At 42.1% G+C, this 23,208-nt stretch overlaps 1 protein-coding gene across 12 annotated transcripts in view; it reads right to left on the reverse strand.

Moving 5' to 3' along the window:
• Positions 1–23,208, reverse strand: part of WNK2 (WNK lysine deficient protein kinase 2) — a 108,379-nt gene that overhangs the window by 21,427 nt on the left and 63,744 nt on the right. For 7 of the 12 annotated variants that reach the window (XR_002442478.1, XM_021409381.1, XM_021409379.1 and 4 more), the window contains exons 10-24: positions 21,592–21,780; positions 20,039–20,578; positions 17,276–17,590; positions 14,166–14,215; positions 13,151–13,316; positions 12,954–13,070; positions 12,639–12,806; positions 12,386–12,431; positions 11,140–11,256; positions 9,211–10,310; positions 7,373–7,445; positions 5,612–5,667; positions 4,854–5,536; positions 3,582–3,796; positions 1,352–1,567 (exon numbers count right to left, since the gene is read on the reverse strand). Coding sequence is in view for 11 of the 12 variants with exons in the window: in XM_021409381.1 (XP_021265056.1) it covers positions 1,352–1,567; positions 3,582–3,796; positions 4,854–5,536; positions 5,612–5,667; positions 7,373–7,445; positions 9,211–10,310; positions 11,140–11,256; positions 12,386–12,431; positions 12,639–12,806; positions 12,954–13,070; positions 13,151–13,316; positions 14,166–14,215; positions 17,276–17,590; positions 20,039–20,578; positions 21,592–21,780 (4,051 nt within the window). In the remaining variant the exon portion in view is untranslated. Of the gene's footprint in view, positions 1–357; positions 457–1,351; positions 1,568–3,581; positions 3,797–4,853; positions 5,537–5,611; positions 5,668–7,372; positions 7,446–9,210; positions 10,311–11,139; positions 11,257–12,385; positions 12,432–12,638; positions 12,807–12,953; positions 13,071–13,150; positions 13,317–14,165; positions 14,216–17,275; positions 17,591–20,038; positions 20,579–21,591; positions 21,781–23,208 lie in introns of all 12 variants that reach the window. The other 5 variants (XM_021409384.1, XM_021409383.1, XM_021409375.1 and 2 more) reach the window with 4 other exon arrangements.

Genomic DNA, 23,208 nt, shown 5'->3' on the forward strand with positions numbered 1-23,208 from the left:
TTGCCACATTGCAAATAAAAAAATTACTTCAACGTAAATCACATAAAGTACAAAAGCTTTGATAAGTCCAGGATAAAATTTACCATTAGGCTATATCATAAATGATGAGATCTTCCACACATGCTTTTGGTGCCCAGGCATGAGCCAAAAGCAGTGCAAAAAAAGCTTTCATATGAAAAATTAATATAAATAAGGCGTGTTCATGATGATTACTTAAAAGAAAGATAAAAAAGAAAGATAAGATGGCTCAGAAAAAGGGGCATCCTGCCAAACATATTAGAGATATAAAACATGAAATTGGAAAAAGGGGTAAAAGAAAGATGGACTGTGATAAAATACAAAAGAACAAATACAAACAGATGGACAAAGACACAGGTCCACTGAGGAATCTGGTACGAGGTTTGCTACTAGATTTATAGGTCACTCTCTCAGACGTTTGGTGGAAAACCGTCCAGCCTGTAAATGAATATAAAGGGAAGAAAACAAAGACACTTATAAAGTACAAGTAGCTGTGATCAGATGTCCTATACCATCAGTCAAATCAGCTTTGTTAGTTAAACATCCACATCTCCATTTTAACTTTGCCAAAGAGGATTAAGTTAATTGACCATACACAAAGGATGCAATAACAGCAAAAGAGAACAGATAGATATTTTGTAGATTAGTTTGGCAGGATGTGCAATGAGAGGAAGGTATTTTAATCATCATTAAAACTTCCACTATGCATGGCAACAAGATCAGTCAAAGCCTACAGAGGTATGCGCTACACAGAAGTACCAGAAGTCGGGACTGGGGAGCAGCCAATCTACCGCTCTACAGTCATTTAGCTGGGATTCCAGAAGCATGCACAACGTTAACCCCTTAGATAAAGGGAACATAACTTGGTGCTCTCTATTTTTTTTTTTCCACATCTGAGAAGGATTAGTACTTTATAATGAGGATCTCCAGGTCTACCCATATCAAGGGGCTAAAACAAAAGCCCAAAATGAACCAAGGGAAACAATCTCCTATCTGTCTTCATTTGTTAAAACTTTTTTTCTTCTCTTTTTTTTTTTCCCTCAAGGAAATCCATAAGGCAGACTCCAGAAAAAGTGTCAGTATAAAGCCACTGCCGGCAAAGGTAAAAGGTATTTCCTTCCTAAAATCTAGTGTGCCTTCTTGAGCGTTGACTCTTAATACTTTGTAAGATAACTTCATTTTTGTTCTCCTGACAATACTGCAGTGATATTTTTAAAGATAAGCCAGTAATTTGGATTGCCAAATCCACTCCTAAAAGTTCAAGCATAAGGGAAGCAAATTGATTTTAGCATGTGCTGGAGGATACGCTGAACAGCTGGTATGAAAAAATCACCTTGGCCAGAGCTTGCGTTCACATCGCCTCCTTCGGGGCCTAAGCCGGAGCAGATGTCAGAAGACAAAGAGGCTTTGACAGAGCACGGCTGCTGTGTCTGAACAGACTTCCCAAATGTGGCTGACACAGAAGAAGTTACTCCTGTTGTTTCGGGAGATCCAGGCTGAGCCTTAGTTGTTTCCTTGTGGGGTGAGTCTTTAGAGTCTGAAACATTACCTGAAAGAACAAAAACAAAATACAAGCAACGGCAAATGCTAGGAAACTACTGAAGAAGTATCCATGCCTAAAAACAACTGCTCATTTGCCACCAAGAACAGCAGTGGTCTACAATTCTGAAGTACCACAGGAAGCACACACTACGCAGGTAAGCAGCACCACAAAATAATCTACATATACTATCACTGCTCCTGATTCTCCAAGAAGTTTGTGGAGTAAGTTTGATTTTTATAATTTCTTTTCTGTGTTTTTCAGGAGGACTGGAGTCAAGAGCTCAAAGAGCACTGTTTAGAGTTGCAGGAGTGCCTGACTAGGACAATGGAGGCACAAGATGACTGAGCAGAGTAAGTAGGTCTGCACTCAAACCTGAGGTGAAAGAAAGTAAGTGGAGAAAAATAAAAAGTTGCTGAAAAGACATGAGGATTTTTTTCTTTATAACTGCCTATATATAGACATAGGCATGTCTCTATACAAAAATTTGCATCTATATATCTATCTATATAGGTATTTCAGGTAAAGAGACCTTTTGCAACAGAGTAGCTTTGTAATCATTTGTGACACAGATTTAACAGCAAAAGCAACTAACAGAGGCAATACTAATTAGTGTACATCAGTAACTGCATGAGACTGCCTGCCCTTCATCCCTGAGAAATGACCTCGGAAAGCCCCAGACATGAGGAGTCTAACTAGGTAAGGGTGAGAAGACTCGGGCGTGAATACAGGTTCTCAGAGTAATGGGAACCTTCACGCAGTGAAAATAATAAAGAAGAAATGCATGAATGAAAGCATGCACCAAAGAAGCAACATAACTGAGCAGACTGCTGTTCTCTAATTTAAAGTGGTGGTGAAGAGGAGGACATTGTAAGACAGAAATAGGCTGAAATTCTTCGAACGAAGGTAAGACGCTGATAGGAACCAAGGTCCACGAGCAGAGGCAGAGATATGGGTTCTCTGTGTAGACAGAAAATGGCTACAGACAACCCAAGAACAAAGTGGCAAATGGATGGACAAAATCACAGACATTCACAGCATCTCAGCACAAGGAAGGGAGGTAAAACCTACGCAGGTTAGCCAAGCAGCAGCAAAACAGTCAGGAAAGACTGAACACTGCTTCAGATCCTGTATGCAAAAATACTCAGATTCGAGATGGATCACAGAACATCTTGCCTCTGAATCTCTCTGCTTTTCCTGTCTTAATCATTAACTAAAAGCAAAACTCTCTAAAACAGTCTCATAAGAATTTCATTGCATCAGTCTTGCTAAGTGAATCTGTAACATTGAAAACAAGACCTACCAGATTTGAAATACAGGGTTAATACTGGAAGCATGCTACTCTTCCATATAACAGTACGAACTAAGCTAAAGAAAAAGTATTCTTATTCTATTCTACAACCTGCTGAAGAAATAGGCACTGGAGTGTATCAACATTTGTTATCTGTAAGTCATCTTCCTACTTTCCAAAGAGATGACTCAAGACTGTCACATTGTTTGAGAGTATTTGAGAAAATCTCAAAGTACTTCAGATGATCAAAGCATCCATCACAGCTTTTATTAACTGTTTTTTTTTTGTTTTTTTTTTTTTTTATCTCCCACTCTTGGGGAGCAAATACAATCCCATCTTATTTATATAGAATGTTGTGGGAAAAAATAAACAACAAAATACAGCACCCAATCAATAGAGGACAACAGCTCCTAAGAAGTGAATACAAACATCAATAAATTGCATTTGAAGAAAAGATGAGAAAAGGCTACCAGGCTGTATTCCAAATTAAAGTGAGACACTGTTTCTCTGCCAAACACTGTCAACAATGCAGAGAAGGCACAGATCAGCATGGGGCACTGTAACAACGGTCTCAAAGGAATAACATTTCAAAAACAGTTCACAGCATGCAAACTTAAGACACTGTATCAAGAAAAAAGAAATCAGTATCTTTTATGCAGTCCATGCAATTATACAGCAAAACCATAACAGCCACAAACAACAGGGAAATGAAAAGTAACCTAGTGCACCTACTTGTGCTTGATGTTCCACTCCTGAGCTGTTGAACCAGAGGGTTTAATAGCTTTCCACCTTTCAGTTTATTTTTGCTGGTTCTTCGGCGACGGCCACTTGGCGGGGCTGAGTGAAGGAAGCCCATGTTGGGAGGAAGGGGCTTCCCTAACCGCATGTACAGCGCCTCTATCTCATTCTTTTGCTGAGTCTGAAGTTCGGCAATTTCTTTCATATGCCTAAGTATAAAACCAGAAAAATTGCTAGCACGTATTTGATAAAGTACCAGACATTGGCAGCAGAACTAGTCATAAGATGAAACAAAACAACCTTCTGTCATAAAGCCTACCCAAAAGTGAGTAAAGTCAGAACTATCTACCTAGCGAAAGTGGTGGCCGACTTCTCATACATTGATTTGTAAGACAGAACCCTAGGTAAAGAAATGGTTTTAAATATGCTAAGTAAAAGCAATCAATTTTGACGTGCAGATCTAAAGACGCCATAAAGTCAGTTTTATAGTTTTTGTATTAGTGTAGTTCTGTATAAAAAATGTGTAGCATTGATATTCAGCAAAACCATTGTATCTTGTGTTAAAGATTTTCTTTAGACTACCAACTAATACTAGTTTTTACCCATTACATGTCAGGAAAGAAAGAAAGGTTCATGTTTTAATAAAGCCGGCTGTGAGGACCGGCAGCACGGCAGACCACTGAGGCTCTGCCAGACTTCCCTGAGAGTGGGCAGATGGTTTATGCGTGGTGCGAGGTGAAGCGAGGGTTTTAATCCAGTATCTGTTAGCAGGTATCTAACATAAGAGTAAGGTCAGGAACAGCGATGGGTCTGTAGGTCTCCTAGTCTGAAACACTCTTGCAGAGAAGGGCACAAAGAGAACCTTACAGCTCTCTACGCAGACATCTACATTACTTTTATGCGGCCTTACATAGCATCCACACTGGAACCTAATATTGCACACAAACACATCACAAATGCTATTGCTTGCTAATATTTCAATGCAGTTTTTAAGCAGGGAAACTGAACATCACAGCAGAAATTCTCTGATGAAAAAACAGAAAGTTGTTGCTGAATTATTCTACCTCCAAATGGAAGTGGGAAATAAAGTGAGGCATAAAATGATGCAGTGTGACATTCAAGGGGGGGGTCTCAGTGATGCCTAATTTGCTCAGGACCGGTTTAGTCACTACAGGTATACAAAACACATTTGCTTAGCACATGCAGAGATGCTGCCTCGATATCTCAATGAATTCTGCCCCAGCACTGTTTGCAAACCCAACATACTTTTCTCTCAAGTTCTGCAATTCTTTCTTCATATCTGCATCTTCAAATTCAGAGTCATTGTCACTGCTCATGTATGATGACTGCGAGTGGAACGACGTTATGTTGATGGTAGGAATCTTTGTTCCTTGCCCGTTCGGTGAATCGGGGCCTTGGGAGCCTACTTTTCCAGTCCTTTGCAGAAAAGCTGCTGCTTTTTTAATTAAGTCGGAGGCTGCGCTGCTGCTCGGAGGGGATGGCTGAGCCGCAGCAGCCTGCCGATGGAAGGGCTCCTCAGCAGAATCACTCGAGCCCTGGTCACAGAGGACATCAACAGACGAGGCCGTCTGCACCCGTCGGACAGCTGTCTTCTGGTCAGGGCTGGAAGGAAGCTCATCCAAATAGACGTCCGGGGGCGCAGAGAATCTTAAGCAATGCGGCGCTGCTAAAGTTAATTCATCTTGCGTGCTGCTTACTGAAAACCTGCCAATAGTTTTGGCTGGTGTACCGCTATCATGAGTTCCAGCCTGTTTTCCATAGGAACCGGAGTCTAGAGAGTCATCCCTTTGAAGGTTATTTATCACCCCATCTGCTGTCGATAGCTGCCTTGCATTATCCGTGTGCGTAGATGAAGTTGTAGCCTTTGCCTTCTCGTTCGTTTTAGAAGTTTCCATCTGTTTAGCTACGCTCGATGATGTAGGTGCAACCTGGAGAAAATAACAGAGGTTAAATTTGAAAGCAACTGTAACAATCAAATATAAATCTGTGTGGTTTCTGGTTACCTGAAGGAGGCCCTTTGCTGGAGTCACAGGAGCTGGAGTGATGCTTGCAGCTGATCCTGTTTTACAAGTTGGGGAAAAAAACAAATTAATGTCTGGAATGGTTTTGCATAGAGCAAGCTAGTGGTAAACTCAAGTGTAACAGTGCAGCACTGAAGAACGATGTAAATACCAATTCCTCGTAATGTGGGATCTAGGATTTCTTTTTTTTTTTTTTCTTTTTAATGCAGGAGACAATAATGATAACAGTACAAAATACTTGCAGGTAGACACTAGCTTCAGTCTACTCATTTGGGAAATTCAAATAATAAAAAGAATGTGAAATTTCATAAGCCAACTGGAAAATTTTAGAGAGGAAGTAGAGTGAAATTTGCATGGTACACTCGACCTGTATGACCAAGGTATTCTTCATGTCTTGAAAAAATAAATAATTGCTCTCAGGTATTCATGAACATAAAACGCTGTAGTTGACCACAAATGGACCATTACTACACGCCTTTCATTTAACAGATACCTACACTGACAATTTAAAGGGCCTGAAATGAAGTTAAACACCACATTGCTGAAAGGGGAAATTACAAGCTGAGAAAATGACCACTTGGACCACAAAAGTATGTGAGAAGCAAAATGTCAGTGGATTAACCTAGACAATGTTATTTCACCACCTGGACTTCTGAAGTTAAAGCAGTGCACACAAGCTTTGCAGAAAGCTGCTTTCCTATGGCACGCTGCACAGAGTGAACATAAGGCAGAAATCTGCCACTTCATATTCCTGAAACGATGAAATAGATTCTTGCTTTATGGTATCCAGGATACATTAATTCTACTACACAGTGCTACATTTCACTTGCATACGCTCTTCTCTGCCTTTAGTGAGACAAATTAACATATGAAACCCAGAGCTTTCCTCTTGCACTGACCTAAGCAGTGGACTCCAATGAGCCATGAACATTTTTGGCAATTCACATGACTTGAGGTCCCTTATTTATTCTAGGAGAACTGCACTTCCATGCAGCTTGAAGAGGTAGCGCACGAGCTCCAGCTCTGAACCAGCCAGAGGTGCTGCAGGTGGCTCCAGGTGTGTCAGCAAAGAACTGTCTGTCATCACACAAACCGGGCAGCGCTTTGCCATGACAGCCTCAAAAAAGGAATTATCAGCCCTCCCTGACTCCCTGCCTGTGACAGAGGCAGGAGTTTCAGGTTCCTCAATGCTTAAGACTTCCCGTGACTTACAAGACAGGTAAATGGAGCATTACAACTTCTGAGTTTCTTACTACTGCTCCTACTGTGTTACTATGGAAATTGCCATTATACCTGCAAGTACTTAATGAAAAGAACTTCTTCCTAGCTCTCCATGGGACTCTCAAACGTCTTACAAGCTTCTCCCCAGAGATGCTACCCTCAACCACATGATTTTCATCAACTCCTTTTTATACAGCCCCAGAAATCCAAGGGACTTTCCGTTCAGAAGTTCTAATGGCACCAGAAATTTACTGTTGAGACTGTAGACTTCCACATGAACACCCTATACCATAGGCATACATTACCTACTTATGGTTTAAAATAAATCAGTCTGCGAGGCAGTTTATTTCTAGGAAGCCTGACAGGAGCGAGCTATTTAATACTTGTTACATTACAGCAGGGTCAGCAATGCGCCGGGCACTGCCGGGCAGTTAACCAAGAGCTAGCAGCAAGAAGACACGGGAGAGGACCAGGCACAAGTACAGATCCATCATTGCAGTTCAGCACCGAAAGGAGCATTACCTCTTTTGCTTGCTGACCCACCTCGTGCTTCCAAGGACTCAGCCCCGATGCCAGTGACCTCAGATTTTTCACGCTTTCAGTAAAAAGAAAAAAGAAAACTATTTCAGTCTCTAACACAAAGCAGGAAGCTGATGCATTCCCATTTTCTCTTTCTCTCTCTCCCCCCATCCCTCTATACCCACACTATTGTGGAATATGAAACTATTTTATACTGCTTGTAGAGGTGGCCTCCTAGCTTTTCCTTTAACTCCTCCATTTTTTTTTCCTCCCTTGGAAGAAAAAGAGGTGGCAGTGTCACAGAGGACACTTCGACCTAAGTTACTACAACGCAGGCACTGAATTATACATGAATTTTGGTTTTGTTCTGTTTTGCTTTTCCAGCCAAATCATACACTTTGCATTCATCTCTTCAGAAAGTCCCAGATTTCAAAAGGACCAGTCTCAATTACTGGAGAGACACCAGCTTTCATAGACAGAGCACTGTAACTGCAGTAGGTGGTCATTTATCACCACAAAGTTTGAACCAGTTGCTCAAGTACCGCCATATTTCTGTAAAATATAGCATCCTTCCAACAGTTCATCCAGCTGATGCTCTATGGAACAGTCTCATCCTTGGTAGTGGTGATGTGTTTTCTCTGGAAGTCTTTTCAAAGAAGGTATACACTGACCTTCTAGCAGAAAGTGCTGCAAATCTTGAATTTCATGAACTCAGCATTTTGTCTGAGAGACTGCAACACACATCCATAGACTGAATAACGGCCCAAGCCACCTACTCCAGTAAACAAAGTAAAATTAAAAACACAACAAAACCAAAACAGGAAAGCTCAGCCTTCCTTAGCTGCTTCCCAGGGAAGTCTGACTCTACTAAGTTCAGAGGAAGACAAAAGAGATCGCTCCTGGAAGCTGAGCAGTCATCTGCCTATGGAGTCCTCCATCAGCTGCAGCACTTGTGCGAAACGTCCCGAGGTTTTTATTTTATTCTGACTGACTTAGAAAGCAGGTATTGTAATCCCTGCCAATAATTGATATTAGAAAAATCCCATAAATATTTAATGTTCAGTGCTACTGTACCTCATTTTCAGAGAGACAGCAACATAGGCTGTGTTTGGAGTCTTTGCTATTTCAGTAACCTACTACATATTCTAAAATTGGTCATAAATGCATAATACACAAATTAAACATTTATTATTGCTAACTTCGTGGTAATGATACAAAGTAAAAGTCTATTCACAGACAGTCTTTAGAGGAAGAGGTCTGTGAAACTGCTCTGGTTCCAACTCATCCATAAATGGGACACTCTGCCACCTCCCTGCTGCTATGCACATTTGCTGTGGTGTGAGGCAAGGGTGAAGCAGAACATCCCCATGTAACCAACTACACATATGAACGAGGCACAGACAATACCATGTCAGGGCCAGCTGACCAGACAAACACTGTCTTCCTCTTCAGAACTTAATGACTATACTCATGATGTATTTTATCTTCTTAAACTACAAAAAGTCACATTTCTGCCTGCTTTAGAAACAGGATACGATGAGGAGAGTGAATTAAGATATTATATCACTTAAAAGCCCAAAGAAAAAAGATTGGCTTTCAATAATAAACGTTTATGTAAAATGAGTCAAGTTCTAACTTGATGAGATGCACTCTGAGAGAACATTCACAATGGAAAGCAGGTAGGACAAAACGTAATACACCGAGGAGCAGGTGCAAAATGTTTAGAGAAGCAAGATGCCCATATGCATATTACACTACAGACTGTTTCCGAGCTCTACTTCAGTGCTGTCCGTGTCAGCTGGATTTAGAGATATAAAGGGCAAAGTCACTGCTGCACTAACCGATACTGGGTAAGGTGCGATCTCAGGTGGCACAGCCGGCACAAACTGGGCCTCAGCAGCTTTCACCTCCTGGCTGGTATCCATGGCATTATGGCCTGGTTCTCTTAAATCCAACACCAACTTGGGAACTTGATCTTCGGTAAATGGTGGCAAGTTAAACTCACTATCTGCCTGTTCCAATGGCACAAAAGCATCTGGAGTTCCTGCTGATGCAGAAGACGTCGGGACATATTCCTGGTAAAGTAAGTTGCGCAATTTCTCATCGAGGCTTTTTATCGTGTTGTCAACAAAGTCCACCCGGGGTGGCCCCTCTCCGTCTGACTCCACAGTGCACGGCTGCTGCTGCTGTTGCTGCAGCAGGCTGATCCCCATGCTGGCGCAGGTGACGGGCTGTGTCTGGGACAGCATCACGTGCTGCTGGGATGCGGCCATGGACACCTGAGTAGGGCTCTGAAGTTGAGACCCTGCCAGATTGAGAGACTCGGATGCAACAGATGCAGGAAACACTTGGTTCACAAAGGAGTGCTGCACCATGCCAGGCTGGCCGGCCTCTGGCAGGTGAGGGATCTGGGCCGCAGGCTGCCGCTCCAAAACAACGGCATCTGAGAGCACAGGGAGCGGGCAGAGCTCCGCTGCCTTGGCAGGAGCTGGCGGGGCTGCTTTGGGCGGCCCGACACTGCAACATGCTATCTCCACGTCAGGGATACACATGGCCTCGTCTGCCTGCTGCTGCATGTGCTGAGTAGGCTGAGCAGCCAGGGGAGCATCAGTGGGCTCCTCCAGCGGGGCAGCACCTGGGGCCGGAGTGCCAGGTGTGGCGGGCAACGCTGCTTTCAGTAGGGGACATTCCGGCTGGCCTGTGTTAGCAGCTGCCTGCTCCAAGACGTTTGGAGCGGGTCCCGGCGGCGCTGGAGCTGAGAGCTCTGCCTGGCTCGGTAAGCCGGCTGAAGATGCTGCAGCAGGAATTTGTGCCAAAGATGGAGAGGCCCCAATGGGGCTGTCACAGACGCTTGCTTGTAGAGGAAGTTGCTGACAAGCTAAGACACCAGGCGCATCCGGCACCGCAGAGTTTGCTTGCTGATCATCTGACTGCTCCAGGTCTAGGAAGGACACAAACAGCATTTAAACTTCTGATGGGCTATACTGAGCGAAACAAAGTCACTGCAGAGCTTCCTGGTTGGCTGCAGTGACAACTATTCCTGAACTGATCTGTGCTGCCTAACAGGAAAAACTAAGGCTGCCGTGACCCATCTGGATGCTTTCCTGTACAACCTACCCTAGGGAACCTGCTGTAACAGGGGATTGGACTGACGATCTCCAGAGGTCCCTTCCAATGCCTATGATCCTGCAATTAGAATTTCAGCCACGCTATAGTGTAAGGCAGACACTTAAAACACTGGAACTTCCCCCAAACTCAGATAAACATTTGTAATTTGGTTCAGTATTATAAACACACTTAAAATGCATGACTTAAAGAAGGCTTGTCATCAAAAAAGGCACGTACTAATTTTGCGTGATAACTGTTTCCTAATCAATAGCAATGTTACTCTGAAATAGTTCACCTCAACATTTGAGCAAAGACAGGATGGCAACAGTTGTTCAAACTACGTGATGTCTCTGGCATGTAAAATCATCTTCAACTTCAGTTGTTAAACAAAGACAATGAGGCCCAGGCTTCATAAAGTACAGCTTTTATAGGGTAAGGAAGAAGAGCTCTTCTAGATCTCAGGAACTTTATCATCTTGGAACTAGATGCTGATAAGTACAGCTCTAAGCCAAGGCAGACAAACATCAGGGTCCGCTCCTCCTCCCTTGCCTTCCCCAAGCAACCAGAGTTTTCTGAGGGACTGGGGTACTGAGGATCAAAACCAAGGGAATTCTTTCCCTTCTGAGACAACATTTTATAAGAAATCTGAAGTTTGTAAATACCTGGGCCTTCAGATTGTTGTGCACTCTGAGGAACTGGTGGAGAAAATTCTGGTGCATCAGTAGTAGGGTTTTCCACCACAGGACATATAATAAACCACCTTTTTCCAGTATGCAAAACTAGATATGAAAATAAAAAGTAAACGGTAGTTTCAGTTTATTCCAGATCACCCATCATAAACAAGTTTTAATTTTTATATTTAGATAGAAAATCAGAATTCCTGTAGTAATAGCCAAGATCAAAACCAATGGCTCCCATCTGATTCTCATCCCTGAGAAGCCAGCTTCTGTAAGGGAGACCGATACCTCCTGATTCTGCCACACATTAATAGTAAGTTTATCTTCAAGTGTTCATTATCCTTAGAAGGATAATAATTACAAACATGACAAATTTATTAACGGTTCTGCAAACAGCTTACTATGGAAAAAATGTCCGTTTTGTAAAGTTTATCCATTTTAATTTTTCTAAGTAGGAAGTGTTATGGCTAACATTTCTTTTCAAGTCTCATCTAAAGGTCTGGCATATGTAAATGGAAAACCAGAATTATACACACTTAGTAACATCCAGCATAAGTATAAATGTTATGTTAAAAAAAAATGTGCTTAAGAAAATGATATTACTTTTACAGGCAAAAATAAACCAGATATTTTGAGCAGAAAATCTAGTTAGTAAAGATCATCCAGTTTCTGCACTCTTTAAAGAAGTTCTATGTTATCCTTCCTTTCCTGTAAGTAAGAATTTTGGAAACAATGCTTCCTCCATTGGAGACTTAGCTTTTTTCCACCAAAGTACACTTACATTGAGAGAAAAGGACCATTCCCCTCTCTTCCACTTGGCTGTAAAACCCATAAGACTCAATGATGTTCAGAAGCCAAAAACTCCCCTCAAAAATATTGAGGTAGCTTAAAATGTATGGCTAGAAATTTCAATTAAATTACCAATGCAAACACATCTTTTAGCTTTCTATGGCAAATGCAGTTATTATTATCAAAAGAGTATGCTTCTTGATTCTTACACCACTGATTATCTGCTGATGTAATTCAGGGCTTCCCTAGAGGTCCCAGGTGTCAGCCAGCTTAGCCTTACGATCGTCAAGGCTGCTAATAGCAGAGATCACTGTTATATCCTTGTTTCTAGATACACCCACCACTAAAACTGGCGATGCCTTCCTGAATCTAGCAAACTTCTGCACAAGCTAATCACCAACTTAAAGCTAGAGATTAAGCTTGTATTCAAAGGCACTTTTACCATTTTGTTGATACACGGGCGTCTTCACTTGAGATTGCCGCTTCTCCTATTAAAAGAAACAAAACAACAAAAAAACAGTCTTAGTAACAATGTAAAAGCAGCAATATCCCAAGGAATATTTATATTGTAAGTTTTAACTGAGTAAAAGAATTAATTTTCTAAGTTCTTTTTTTTAAGTGTGGGACGTGAAACCTATTTACAGCAACTGGATGTTAACAAAAAGGTATCAACCAAGAACTCTAACATTTCTTACCTCATTCATTTCTGCTCCATCTGTATCCTGCTGGGGACTTGTTCCCTGATCAGAACTTCGTTCTCCTTCTGTATCTTCACTGAGCATATCTTCTGCTTTATCAATTATATCTTTCATTTGTTCAATAAATGTCTCTTTCTCACTCTGCAATATGAATTCATTCTCCACCTACAAGGTCACATCGAAACAAAGAGAAGAACAATAAGTCTTTGGCTAATGCCTCGTTCCACTTGCAACAAGCCCAGCTGAGAACAGACTGGCTATGGCAACCTGTTACATCAAGAGACTGTGGGCAGCTGCATCACCAAGTCTTACCATGTAAGTAGCAATTTCCTCTGGTGCATCACCATCCAAATCAAACTTAAAAGTCACCATTTTGTGATTGTGTGTTTCAAGCTGGCACTCCACCATCTTATCCCCTGTGTTACAAACCTGCAAACAAAGATTAACAATGATGATTTCTGGCACAACCAAACTAACCCTGAATTTATCCTTAAAGAAAGTGTACTTGCATTTAATATGGTCAGTTTGGGTCTGTTGGTCTTCTCCTGGCGTGAACGAGCACGTGTAGATTTCTTATGCTTCTTTGAAGACTTTCCTTCTTGTTTTCCACTTCCTATTGCTCCTTCAAAGCTGTCACTCATCTCTTTACCTGAAGCAACATCTGGACTCATGTAGCTTTGCAAAAGAAAGGAAGAAACCCCCCAGAATGAAATCTCCATCACACAACAGAGTTATGTATAGATAAGATAGAGGAAAAACAGACTACAAAAAAAGCGTATATTCTGGCCCAAATTGAGCCAGCTCGTGAGAGATGCTCAGCAAGTGAAAGGAGCTCCTCCAAGTCAGGCATGTAGTCTGGCTATCACACCTAACAAAAAATGACCTATCGAGGTTTCTGTCAATACCATAAGGAAGTGCCATCATTACTTCTGTAATTAGTGCATTACTAGGCTTGAGTTCAAACTTGTGCACTGCAAAAGCACAGAACAAGCTCTGGCTTCATGTTTTAATTTGTGTTGTAATGACACATTTGAGTGGCTTAATCTACAGCTCTCACCAATACACCATCCCTAGTATCACACCTGGAGATGGATCATTAAAGAAGGTGATATAGGTGCACCCATTCCAAAGGGGATATAAGTTATATACCCAACTACAGTAGCATAAAATGTCTTTGTACAGATTCAATGGCATCAAAATCAAGGATCATACAATTTGAGTTATTTTAGCAAAAATAAATTACTTGTTGAACTGAAATTTGTTGTACACCCATTAAGGTTAGGATGCAATACCCAACTAAAGCTTGAGAAGAGCTGGGAGAACCAAAACAGTCACTGCATACAGAATAGTTGTGTCTTTCTCCCTACACTTGCACCCTTACATCATCTTCCTACTCAGCTCCCACTGCTCCCTCTCTTCTCACCCAAGCCAAACACTAGGCATTTGATTTCGCCTTGTAATGACAGTGAAAAATCACCCCCTAGAAAGAAAACATTTCTTTTGCCAAAATGATTATAATGATACCTTTCACAGCTCTGTGACAGAGTTTGAAGTTTGTCCTGGATTGCCTGCTCCTAAAACATAAGAAGAAGTCATTTAAGTAAATGTGTTGTACTGCCAGACAGTACACCCTTAAGAAAGGTTTGTTGTAGAGACATTACTAATATCCTAAATCATTCTGTTTAACCTATTCATCGATTCTGAAAATGCCCCATTTCACCCTCCCATCATCATTTGTGCCCAGCCACTCTTAGGATAGAGCCACCAATCTGCCAGCTCCCTTCCCTGCTGCTGTTGCTGAAGCAGATGAGGCAGTGGAAGAAAGGAAGCACTCCTCACCACAATGGAACATTTTTATTGCAGGACAAATTCGCATCAACACCTGATTTTTCTTTTTGAATGAATATAAATGATACACTAACGTATTTTATTGCTTTGTATAGTTTCCTGAAATACGTTAGGTATTTTCAGCTTGCTTGGCTTATTGTGAGAATTTCTGATGAACTTCCAAAGAAAAGACAAAAATTCCTTTCTTAAAAACACACTCCTCATATAATGTCCTCTTCATCGCAACACATCAGAAATTTTCCCTAAAAACTTCCTCTGCCCTGGTGCAGTGCTAGCCCAGGCATCCATGGTCTTTCACCAAGCACAGACCTGACAGGATGACGCCGTTACTGGCCCTACCACCACAGTCTCATTACATATGTAGGTAACAGACACACACACCTATGTTTGTATATAGCAGTATATGTATATACACACACCAATTTTTGAATAAATATATATGATTATATATATTTATAAACATATATAAAACTCTTCCATAGACACAGTTACAAACAAACCCCTGGACTGTCATCACTATGTATTCATACCAGAAGAGTTTGTAGACTGTAGTTAAAAGCTTCGAGGTTAACCAGTCCACACCCCTCATTGCTTATAACACCACTCATTGCTTATAACACCACTCATTGCCATGCCAAAATAGACCGCAGTTTCTATAAAACTGCAAAATTAATGAACAGTGAGAACACAGACATAATGTACCGAGATTTTAGTAATACACTTCATCAAGTGCCTCACAAAATCTCATTTGCCTGATCAATCCAAATTGGTTTGGATATGAGTACTGCGACACAATTCAACAAAAGACAGATAAAAGCATCATGGCTGAGTAGCAACAAAACGTGACATTTTGAGTACCTACAGATATGAAACTCCTCTTCCACCCAAGAAAACCGTAGCAAACTATGTCATGAAATCAGCATGGGAAGTACTTGGACCAATGTGACCTTTGCACGGAGAGTCACAATGTGATGCTCGTGTGCTTTGCTCAGGAGCCGTATGCAATGATCAGCGCTTACAGCTCGCTACAGCTGCAGGATTCCAGCGTCTCACGTATCAAAGAGCACCAGAGGCCAGCACCTGCACTCTGGGCTTGGCTCTGACTGGAGATTTCGCAGGTGTGAGTAGAGGGAGGAAAGCTTTGAAATAAAGAAATAAATCTGGATATCATATTGTCACTCAAAATTTCTTTTTAAATCACACCTACTCAATGCCTTTTCTGCATTCCAGGAAAAGAGGACAAAAGTATGACACTGGTTTGATTTCTCAAACTGCATAAGAGAAGGGACTTAATTTACAGGTGAAACATGAGAATGAAGTTAACAAAACAGCCATTACTCGTTCCTAAGGATGTGATAAATTGTCAGGACAGACATGTGCCCTGGTGGGCACTGATTTCTCAGTAAACATGGGACAACTTGCATCACCCTGTATCGTACTGAACCATAGCAATTAAATCTGTTCCTATTTCCAGAAGCCCATAACAGGACGTAGCTTTGGCATCAGCATGGATTCTGATAAGAGCTGTGCACAGAGAAAATAGGCAGGTTGGAGAAGAAACAGCTGGAGTAAGGGATGTAAATAAGGAAGGAATAAGGCCTGACATGGCCAGCCTTCACTTACAGACTCTGCGTGTGAAGTATTATAGGCTAGTCCTGCTGCTAGTTCTGCTACCTATATCTGAGCTACAGGATACAGAAGGTCACCAGGAAATGTCCTACAGCACAGCATGAATAATTTCTGACAAGAACTAGACTGTCACTGGATGGAAGGGCAGGCACAATGAGGAACTAGAATCCAGTTCTAGTGTTAGTCTCGTCCTTACTCAGCAAATTCTGGAAGAGGAGTTAAGCTGGACATCTTATGGAATTCTGAGGCTGTATTGTGTAGGAAAGGGTTGCAACAAATGCACTGGATAAAAAAATTAGTTTGAACAGATGGAAATGCTTACGCTGGGAGGAAAAGCTTCAGAAAAGAGCCTCAAGAGAAAGCAGAAACAGGAGAGCAGAATTGTTGAAGGACATTTCCATTCAGAAGTGGGGAACTTACTCACTAGGATCTAAAATGTCAAAATCTTTGTTTTGCTTTGCTTATGGGTATCAAAGAATTGAAGAGAAGGAAATGTTCTGTGACATTCTGTCAAGACTGAAGCTTAAACAATCACGGGAGTGGTAAGAAAAGCCAAAAGAGCAGACAGGGCAAGCTGACAGTTTCAAGAGAAAACAAATAAAATCTATCCTGCTTATACGACCATTGAGAATTGGTAATATCTGTGAATACTTGAAAAGAAAAATCCCAGGGCCAGGCTAGAACTCAGGCAATACAGGAATTTACAGTACTAGACAAAACAGAAATAAGACTCAAATTGAAGAGCATGAAGGGTGAAGAATTGGATTATGAAATAATTTCTTCAGGCAAACGATGATTGGTTGCACAATTGCTTGAGACATTTAAAACAAGACTGGACAAAACATGGATGAAACTCTACAGAACAGCTTCTGACTGACCCACAGCACTTAAGACAGTCATTTAAATTCTGTTTGTGCTCAGCTACTGACAAAGAGGTGCTTTGTAGCTGACTTGTCCTGCCACCTGATCACTTCAAGGAGATGTTTCTCAAGCAGTCAGGGTGCAGCACGCAGTTGGAAACAGCCAATTATTTGCTGAGTTAGCATCTAGAGCTGGCTCTATATCATTAGAGTGGAGTCTCCCTTATGAACTAAGCCCATGGCCATACAGAAGGTTAAGGGCAGGCTGGTGAGTTACTGAGGAGCAGACGGCTCTACCTCTTGCGATGTCTCTGCCACTGCCTGCACGGCTGAGCCGGGAGCAGGGAGCTGCTGAGCCAGGGGCTGGGAAAGGTCTGGCTGAAGCTGCAGAACACCCGAAGGCTGGAGAGGCAGACAGTGATCTATGGGCACTGGTGGACTAGCTGTAGCAAGGCTGCCATGAATCTGTGAAATGCTTTCTGGAGCGACGCGGGGAGGCAATAGTTCAGGTTGCAACTGCAAAGGCGGTGACATGACTAGCGAAGGCTGCACTGGGAGTACCGGCACCTGGGCTCCAGTTTCCAAACCATACTGAGTGTGTCCAGTAACCTGCTGCAACACAATAGACACCTATTAAAACACAGCTCTACTTAGAGTGCTCCTGACTTACATATCAAAGTGCTAAAGTCGCCGTAGTTTATGGAAAAAGGATTTAATTCTGCAGTAAGAATGCGTATGTGTGGTCTCTAATTGAAAGGGCAACTAGAGATCGAGTTGGCTTTAAAGCAATCAAATAAAACCAAAGGATTCTTCCTAAATAATCATGACAGTGTGTCTATTGCACAAGTGCTAGCTAATGCATGGAAACAAAACCATCTTTCACTATGAAAATAAATATTAGGTTATGAGCTGATTGTCCACTTTGCTGTTTCCAATACCACAACATCCACGCAGAGAAATATATACTCTACCCATCATTTAAATCAGCACTTTTAAAATTCTGTTATATATACACAATTAGCTGACAGAGGCTAGGTGATTAACTCTTTTTGTACTGAATATCTGCCCGTGTCTTGCAAAACACATTGTCTTCCACTTAAACATTTCAGACTGAATTTCAGTCTTGGCACACTAAACACTGAGGTCCCGACCCTGCAAACACTTCCTTGTGTAACTTCGCACAGAGGAAGTTTCATTTGTCTCAGTGGATTTCTTCAATGCATTCAAATAACTTGTGTGCGTAAGCGCTTTGTGGGAACTGGACCGATACGACTAGATGCCAACTACCTTAGAGACTATGTTGATATTCTGCATAACAGTTCTTTCAGTTGTATATTTAAGAACAGAACATTCTCCTTTTAGGTACATCATGTATTTTTCCAAGGGGATCGAGCTTGTAGGAAGAGGAAAAAGTGAAGAAAAAATAGGGAAGAAAAAAAGCTTTTTAGTAGTAGTAGGTAAAACTGCATAATTTTTACTTGTTTGTGAAGTATCTATCATCACCTAGAGATTTAGAAGGCTGGATAATAAAATAAATCAATCAAGACTCAGATGAGAACTAGGGCACACAATTTCATTACCGCATGCTCTGTGCAAAACATAGATAGGAGCTCACATTACTATTCCAGGTTTTAAGTGGATAAAAATAAAGATGCAGTGTGCCTTGCAACAAGACCGCCTAAGTGGAGGTTGTTAGCACAGTAACTGCAGTTTTGGAGCAGTTATGCATGGAGCAGAAGAACAGGGACAATTATTTTTCATCTTTATGTAACTAAAATAATTCACAAAATGTCTCCAAGTATGATTTACCTGAGTACTTTGTTTTCAGAAATACTGCTCTATTCAAAGCATTTTAAAAGATGGGGGTATTCAAAAATACGTCGTTCTGTGTTCTTGTCCATTTTTTTTGTTACTATTTTTTTAAATCCTAAGAAGTATAACAAAGTCTTGTTTGTATGTATTTGGTCAATAATGACTGTGTCAGCACTCTGGGAATACTGGCTGTTTGGTTTTGGTGTTTGCCATGCCCGGTTCAGTTCTTCCTAAAGTCATTGGAAAAGCTGTGGCTAATGAGCTCAGTGGGAGCTGCCTTGGGCTCCACATTGCCTATGTTTCCACAAACAATATTTCTGCACCAAATATGTGGCTGAAGACAAATTTAAAAATGATGTGGTACTTGGGAGATGTCATGATATGGCAGGTTGAAACGGGATGTTATGGATTTTAATCAGTACGTTACAGCAAAGTGATGCAGTAGAACAGAAATTTTCAAGAACACCATTATTAACAGATTTACTGCTCTCGCCTGCTTGGGTCAGGCTGCATTTCATGTTGTCATATCGCAGATGTGGCAATGGAAGTGTTTACAGACTCTTAACAAGTCCTGAATCAGCTCCCCTGTAAGCAGCGCTAACATCAGAAGCTTCATGTTATGCTTCATTTCCTCTAAGGGGGAGAAAGGCTCTGCAGCTTGTGTTTGTTCTCATCTGATAAACCTCTTGCGTGGAGTTTTCTGGAGTTGTTATCAAACGGTCATTTCTCTTGGCTTTACAAAGCAAACTTTTAAAGCAGTTCTATGTCAAAACAACCCTCAGTTCACTCGCTTCTGCCAGCTCATCCGTACTTTGCCATCTGTATATAACGTCTCTGCACCGGGAGCATTCCGGCAGAAAGCCACGAGCATCAGCAGCGCCATGCAGCTACTGCCGGGGCTTAGTCACTCCTTCTGCCCCAGGAGAACGACAGCTCATGCTTCCCTGCCACTCTGTTGTAGCTGAGATGAGAGAGGGAAGATGGAACTCAGAAGTGGGCACTTCTCTGCCCGCTTCTCAGTCCTTACACCCACAATATTCATCTGCCCCCCCATAAAGACCTCAGCGTTTCACAAGAGTTCAGCTCTAGCAATCACCTCCAGAACCAAGGACAAAGCGTTAACAAAACATCTTAATGCAGGAATCCAATCTCCCAGTTGCCTTTAGAGTGGAATGAGCCCCCGGAATGTTCAACAACCACCCTACAGCCTAGCACCGACACAGCCCAGCGCCGGACGGATTGGATTACCTGGTTACCGGCCCCAGGGGCAGACAACGTCTGTTCTGAAGGATGAATTACGCTTGGCTGAAGCGACTGAGGAGGTGGAGGCTGCTGCGGCTGGGAAACGGCTTGCGTGCTCTGCGTGTGATGGGGAGAGGGCGCTTCGCTCTGGATTATCTGCTGGAAGGTGGTCGGGTACATCTGCTGCTGGGGCAGCTGGGACACCGCGTGGTGCGGCGGCAGCGCTGGCACTCCCGGCGGAGCCACAGCGAGCAATGGTATTGTAGCAGCCGACATATTTGGCACTATTGTTTGGCAGGGCAAGACCAGAGAAGCCACAGTTGTATGAGGAAGGTTCACTGCCTGCATGGGGAGGGCAGGGGAGTTTGGTGCCATGGGCAAAGTGGGGTTCATGGGGAGGCTTGGTAAAATCACAGCTGGAGCAAAATACTGAGAAGGAGCAGGTATGGGGGGCACGTTTGCAGCAGGTATGTCAGAGAGGTTTGGAGGAAGGTTGTCAAGTCCTGCCAGAGGAGTAATTGCAGGAATGACAGGAAACTGAGGAATCTGAAAAAAATATAATATCACATAAATTGCAAGAGCTTTCATTGCTGGTACAAAGCAGCTTCATTTGCCATATAAGTACGTAAAGATCACCTGTGCCATGATAATTATGTCTGTTTGTTAATCACTTCCATTTATTTCCAGAGGTTTACAAACAGTAATAAAAACTTAATTATTAAACCATTAGGTGAAAAAAAAAAATTAAAATTTCATTTTAGGGGGATATTTTTGGGAGTTTAAAACTATTTCTCATGATAGGTTGGAGCCTTCAAGCAACATCCTAAGTAACAAAAAATTGGCTTCCATTTTAACAGAAGTTAAATGGAATCAGACCAGACAAAATACTACACCCTTCCATGCAAAATACAACACGATGATTAAAAATCCTTGCCTTCATAAAGTCTGTCTGCAACACAAGCAGCAAGGGAAATGCTTTAAAATGGTTTCCAAAATGAAAACCTCCCAGTGACAGGGCAGACCATGATAACTACCCCGTTATCATGGAAGCAGCTTGCTTCTTTCCCTTGGGGTAAGCTGCTCCACATCACAATGGCTGCCACTAGCAAACACACCAGCAAACCATTCCAGGCCACTAGGAAGTGTCCATCTCTGGCACTGAACCTGGGAACAGAGCTGGGAGGGAGATAGGAAGGGAAGCCAAGAGCTCAAAAACAAAAAATGGGCAACTTCTCATGCTCAAAAGCCAGGAATGGGGAAGAGTACGCCGTGGAGGAAGGTGCAAAAAAAAAAATGCAATTATTGCAATTTTGTATTGTAAATTTTGCATCATCCAGGCATGGCGCAGGATTATTCACAAAGGATATTTTTGAGTCTCCAAATAAAAACAAATAATAAAGAAAAATAAAGGGATTAGGGGAATGCTGTATTCCTACTGGCTGAATTGCATGCATTTAAAATAGACACACACAAAAAAATAAAGCCTGCAAATCATATTAATTATTAGCTGGAAAGCTTTACTCAAACAATGTATTCACACAGTTTTCAAGAGATATTACCTGGGAAGGGGCGACTGGCGGAAGCTGTGGCACAGTTGAAATCTGAAGGGGTTTCAGTGGTGTACTACTGGCTGCCACCTGAGAGGTCTGGGGCTGGTACTGGGGCAGGAGATGAGGTGCAGGCTGGATGGGGCAAACTGGCTGGCTGGCAAGAACCTGCTGCAGAGAAGTTTGCTGTGATATGGGTTGCTGCCAGGAAAGAAGGAAAAAAAAAAAAAAGAACAAAAAAGGTCATAACATGTATATTATGAATGAATCAGATCACTGGGCACAGCCACGCATTTCTCTTTTTAGTTATAGCTGCACGGTCAGAACAGAGACATCACTCAGTAAAAATGCTTTATAGAAGGGAAGGGTGCTCCTAATTTAAACACTGTACAAGAGTCTGTGTTTAAAACACATTTAAACATAAGATACCTTACCTGAAAAGACAAGCTCTAACTATTTTGGAAAGGTTATTTTTAATGACTCAATCTTTAAATCCCAGAGATTGTTCTGGTTGGCCTTGTAAAATCCCCACCTACTGGCTTCAAAGAGTCCCACTATGCAGATTACACCCCGTTAATCTTGGCATTTAAGAGCTGCCTATGTCATGCATCAGGTGCTGAAATATACAACCCATTATCTGAGATGTGAACAAAACAGTAATTATCATAAAAGCTCCAGCTAGATCCTGGTTATGTGTGAGGTGCTGCAGGAACAATGTGGCAGCCAAAAAGACAATTTTACCATTACGTGGGGAATGGCGTTCCACTGGCCTGCCAGATTTTATATAGCAGAGCAGGAAAAAAAGCTGCATTAAAGCTGAAAATAATTAGTAAAAAAGTTTCACATTTTCTGTGGTACTGATATCTCCTTCATCACTTTTGTTAACATTGAAAATACAAAAAAAAAAAAAAAAAGAAAAAATCTTGTTTCAGGAGCATGGCACTGAGGCACCAAGCTGGCTCTGGACATACTTGGGACCCCAGGATGCATTAATCAGCCCAAGCTCTGCAGAACATACAGTCTAATACCATGCCTGGTGTTCAAAGGTAACTTCAAAATGAATAGCCAAGCAGATTTATCTTTCATTTTCGCCACTTCCACTGGAAGTCAGTAGCGCAATTTTTTGCTCTGCACTTTCTCAGCAGCAGGACTCATCAAACAGAATTTTTAGAAATATTAATACAGTAGAACTGTACAAGATGTATCAAGGGAGCCAGATGCCACCCGCCCCTAAGCGGCTAAAACTCAGCCACAATTGCTAAGTTTCCAACACTGGGGTCAGTGAACAAAAGAGTATTTGGCTACTGGCATGTTGTGTCTGAGGCTGAATGCTCTGAATGCCACAAGCAATGCTGGAGATGGCACTGACCAGCGCTGCACAGCACCAGCTCATCTCCTGCAATATTTCCCAGTCCCAGTGGAGCATTCCTCTCACACCTCCACACAGTGTATGCTTGGGCTGATAAATCTCACCAGCACAAAGCCAGCTCAGGTATCTGGGCATCTGCAGCTGGGTTAATCTGCAGCTCAGACAGGCTGCCAGCAGCTAACTGGGAATCGAGTACACTGACAGGGGCTGCTTGACCCGCCTGCAATCCAGGGGACACTGTGCTGAAGGCAGAAGAACTG

The sequence above is a fragment of the Numida meleagris genome, chromosome 11 (assembly GCF_002078875.1).
Source record: "Numida meleagris isolate 19003 breed g44 Domestic line chromosome 11, NumMel1.0, whole genome shotgun sequence".
Taxonomy (NCBI): domain Eukaryota; kingdom Metazoa; phylum Chordata; class Aves; order Galliformes; family Numididae; genus Numida; species Numida meleagris.